Genomic DNA, 5,189 nt, shown 5'->3' on the forward strand with positions numbered 1-5,189 from the left:
TCATTCATACCCTTCGTTATACTTTAGGGTCAAATATACCCATGTACTATTGGATATTGTTTAAATCCACCTTCCGTTATACTTTTTATCTACTCATGCCCTTACCGTCTAGTTAACTTTCAAATATACCCCTTGTTTGACGGAGGGGACACGTGGAGGCCTCACAACGGTTGACCCATGTTTTTTATTTTATACCCATTAAAACGGGTTGACCCACTACCCAAATTAATATCCACCACAAATTAAAACCCCACCCCAAATTAAACCCCACCCACTGATTAAAAGCCCCACCCCATACACCCACTCGATCTCTCCACCTCCGTAACTTCTTCTTCATCTCTTTTTCTTCATCTAAAAAACGCGACTTGCCAGCATAAAAAGGGTAATTTTCTTCACTAAATTCAATTTCTTTAACTGTGTTGATCAACCTCTTAAAATCTAATATTTAGGGTTAATATAAGTTTGTGAATTTTAACGCTCCACCTACACATCTGCTCTAGAATCTGCGACTGGTAAGCATAAAAATGGAGGAGGTGTTCACTAAATCCAATTTCTTTACTTGTATGCCCTCTTAAATTCTAATATTTAGGGTTAATATAAGTTTGTGAATTTTAATGTCTTTCTTCAATTTTAAGGGTTTAGGACATGTCGGAGGGTAGTATTTCGTCTTCTAGGACTTGCCATTGTGGGTTGGCTCCTCGACAATTCACTTCAAGAACACCTGCAAATCCCGGAAGGAAATTTTCCAAGTGTGCTAACCGTGATGTAAGTTTTTTTTTTTTGGTGGATAGATGTTGAAATGTATTTTTAAACATTAAATAACTTCATTTATTATTGGTAGAAATCATGCGGTTATTGGAAATGGGATGATGAAGATTTTTCCGATGGTGCGATTATTGCAATTAACCAACTACGGTTAGAATTGGAAGCGGCAAAAGGATCGATCAATGTTTTGAATATGACGTTGGATCAACTGAAGATCGAAAGGGATGGATTGAAGGAGAAAGTGGAAGCTTGGGAGGCCATGAAAAACTTTGAAGCTAATAAAGCTATGAAGTTGGAAGAGAAGGTGTTGAAGTTGAAGATGGGTATTATAATGTTATGTGCGTTAATTGTTGGATTTGAATTTGCGGTGATGACAAAATGAAACTCATTATTGTGTTTGTATTTTAGTTTGACGGTATATTAATAATGTTTAGTGTGATTAAATTGAAGTATAGTTTTGAATGTGAAATGTGCATCTTGGATAGTGTTGAATGAGACTCACTGATCTTTAATATCAAGTTACTCGTGCATATTAACTTAGACTATTTTGTTGTGCAATTCGTTTAACTAGTTGAGCTTGTGTAGTTGTATATGGTTGTGTAGTTGTTGGAGTATATTGGGGCATATTGTTGGAGTATATTAGTGCCAAACTGCCCAGAAGTATAGTCCAAATTGGCCAGTTTTTTTGCATGCAAACTGGACATTTTTTGCCCAGAAATACAGTCCAAACGGCCCACATTTTTTGTCATGGCCTTGACTAGGGGCCGCGACGAGCACCCGGTGCTAGCCCACCCGGGCACCCTCTTAACTTACTTTTATGCTTACATCTAGGTGAGCCACATAATTGATCATGCAATTCCTTTTATCTTCAATAAATTAGTCCCATTGGACAATAACATCTTCCATATCATCAAGGCATTCATGCCGTAACAATGTACATGGGCCCACATGGCCGACAAAATGATATACAAAAGAACATAGGCCGACAAGGCCAGACATCTAATCATACACACGTGGCTACGAGCCTCTAAGAATAGTACGACACATCACATGAGCGGGACAGGACCCCGCTATGCCCATAATTATATACACAAAAGAATTAGTACCCAAAAGATATGGCTCCGAAGGAAATGGAGATCGGCTATGCGATTTCAGGATAAGCAGCTATGGATCAAGTCTGTCTCCCTGTGCACCTGCGGGCATGACGCAGCGTCCACAAACAAAAGGACGTCAGTACGAAGAATGTACTGAGTATGCAAAAGCAGGATCAACATCGATATATAAGCATAACGAATCAACATATGAAAGTAGCATAGGAGAGGAGACCATAATATTATCATCATTGCACTTACTTGCATTTCATAGGAACTTGCCATTCACATGCGTTCACGTATACATACATCAACATTCGTACTTTCATAATAGTTTTCGTACCATAATTGTGCCCGTATTTATATACATGCCCTTATTCGTAATTATATACATAATCTTATCACATTCGTATTCATAGTATATACATAGTCATTTCATATACATATCATTTACATAGCATACCTGTCCTCGTAGGATTGGTGGTTCATACATACTTGGCCAACCAAGGCTCAAGGTTACTCATACCTGGCCCTACCAAGGCTTCAGGGTTATCCGTACCATCTGCAGAGGTGTGAGCGCGTTTTGTAATCGTATACATACTCTATACATATATTCATATATACATATTTAACTTACCCGGCACCATAGGCTCGGGGTTCCATTATAGCCCTTCATAGACACACATACATATAATAGCCCGTAGGCACCTTTAGCATTATTGTTATTAATATCATTACTATTATCATCATTATCATTACTCCTATATCATAATCTTACTCGTCACATGAGGTGCGTAGTACATTCGTGGTACGTATCAAGGATAATGAGCTTATGAGCTCGGGATGTCAATCATTTGTAGTCAACATACTCATATAGAGGAATTAGGAGTTTGGTCAAAGAACCATGCCATATGAAAGAAGGGTTAGCCTTACATACCTTTTCGTCGATTTATTCTACACTTGCACGTACTCCTCCGATGTTCACGTGTCTACCTTCAATAAGGGTATACTATCGTTAGGATCGACAACTAACATACATGACTAAAGCTAGAGAAAATCGAACAACATCTCCTCTATTTATACAACATTTTCCCATATCGTAATCCAACTCCCAAACGTCCATAATACATTCACAATGTCATAACAATAGTCATTAATCATCCATATTATCCACATTGTCTAGTTTCCTCAATTTGTTTCTAATTTACCCACACTCATGGTCATAATACTTCACTTCGTCCATTCGTCTAAAACGTCTAGCTCATGACCTTAAAACCATTTATAGCACGTTCATATCACAACACAACAACATTCATGATTCAACTCAAACTATTTCTCAAAACGTCACTATTCATCATTCATGACCCATTTTGCTATACTCCTCTAATGACCAAGCATTTCATCTCTTAAATACTTTAAACAATATGTAAATAGCATAAATCTTACCTTAGATATCGTAGGAACGAGCCTTAATTGATAATATTCCACTTTGAGTAAAACCCTAGTTTTTCTCCATTTGGATTTCTTGACTTTGGATGATCTTTGATGGGTTCTTGCTCTTAATTCACTTGTTTAATGTTGTTGATGGGTTAATATCCTTGAAACCTTGTATCATAAATGTGGAGAGATGTTTTTAGAGAGAAGGGGTGTCAAATGAAATGAAATGAAATTAACTTAGTCCCTTACATTTATTGGACAAAAAAACTGCCCGACCAAATATACGAACCAACATACGGTCCGTATAAAATCTACGGACCGTATGTCCTGGCCGTATGTTTGGTCCAGAGAGTTTGGCCAAGCTGGGTGGATTATACGGTCCAGACATACGGACCGTATAAATTATACGGCCAATATGGTTGGCCGTATAATCCCCAGTGAATCCGAAGTCCGTTTCGTCGATTCGTTTGATCTCCAATCCTTATGGAACCTTCTTAATACTTGTTCAACACTTCAATACCAATATAAGGGACGTTATAACACTTCTCCAAAACATCATCAAGTTCTCATTAAATCGTTACTCGTTTTTCCCTTCCGATACTTATCAATTACTTTGCCTTCTCTTGGCAATCCTCTTCCCCCACCTCTAACATCTTTAAAACCATATCTAGAGTCGTCGAATGCCATCGCTTACTCACGAACATATTGTATACTCATGCTCCTTACTAGTTCATTCACTTGCATACCAACGGAGAATTTTCCGAGGTGTAACATTTTTTGGGCAGAAATATAGTCCACACTTGCCCTTGTGCTAACTGGAGATTTTTTGCCCAGAAATTTAAACTTATAGCTGGACAATTTTGAGAAGAAATTAGGCCACTTTTGTGTACTTAAATGCATACTAAGACAGAAAGTCTACAATAGTAATAATGCACAATAATTGATAAAAAAAACAAAGGCAATTTAACTACTAAAACACCTTAAATAGATAGATTAATCAAACCAAACGATACATCATTTCTTAAATAGAAAAAGGCACAAGTAGACCTATTCTATGTCTATGATTTCCTCCTTCATATGAACAATGAAGGTTAGGTGATCCTTAAAATGACAGACTACATCACAGACCTGAAAACACAATTCATTTCCTTCCTTCAAAACCTTTAGCATTGACAAAGGCTTTCCATCCTTTATTGAGGCGCGCTTTTGATTTGTATTTCATAAGAATGCCCCATGGTCAAATATAACAGTAACTTCCCTGTCATATTTCAGAAGAATATCCATAATGTTAGTAGGAAGTATCTACACAAATACATGTTATTAAATGCAAATAACAAAAAAATTGAAAACAAAAACTAAATTTGACATTAAATTTTAACACTTACGAAATCATCGTGTTCAATGGATGATTTTATCAATTTCTTCTTAAAGAAACTGATTGTATAATCTTGAACCTTTGGCATCTTGTTTGTGATATGATTTCGTTAGTGAAGGAAGTTTGTTTATGATGGAATGAATGGGAAGAATATGGGGTCTTATAGAGGCTTTCAACCATCCTCAGCATTAAACCAGTCAACAATTCAACCACAAAACTCTATGCGTTCAACTACACCATTCAACTATTCAACCACACAATTCAATGCATTCAACAATTTGAGTACCATAACTATTCAAAGAACATTTGTTGCATTCAATAAAAACTGCCCAAATTGTGGCATTAAATCTGACCAAAATGCAAATTCTCGAGTGATACAAAGGTAGTTATACTAATAAAACACATTCACTATATTAACCAAACCAAATCGTAATGGTACTAACGAAGTTCAACATTCACACACCTAGTTAGATAATGTCAACAGTTAAGACATGTACACAAACTTAAGAGTTTGGGATGCT

At 36.7% G+C, this 5,189-nt stretch overlaps 1 protein-coding gene across 1 annotated transcript; it reads left to right on the forward strand.

Moving 5' to 3' along the window:
* Positions 1-608: 608 nt before the first annotated feature.
* On the forward strand, positions 609-1,240 carry LOC132638773 (uncharacterized). Its single transcript, XM_060355545.1, has 2 exons — positions 609-765; positions 842-1,240. Exons 1-2 carry the CDS (start codon positions 646-648, stop codon positions 1,145-1,147), a joined length of 426 nt encoding a protein of 141 aa, XP_060211528.1. The 5' UTR covers positions 609-645; the 3' UTR covers positions 1,148-1,240.
* Positions 1,241-5,189: the final 3,949 nt, after the last annotated feature.

Source organism: Lycium barbarum, chromosome 4 (genome assembly GCF_019175385.1).
Source record: "Lycium barbarum isolate Lr01 chromosome 4, ASM1917538v2, whole genome shotgun sequence".
Lineage (NCBI taxonomy): Eukaryota > Viridiplantae > Streptophyta > Magnoliopsida > Solanales > Solanaceae > Lycium > Lycium barbarum.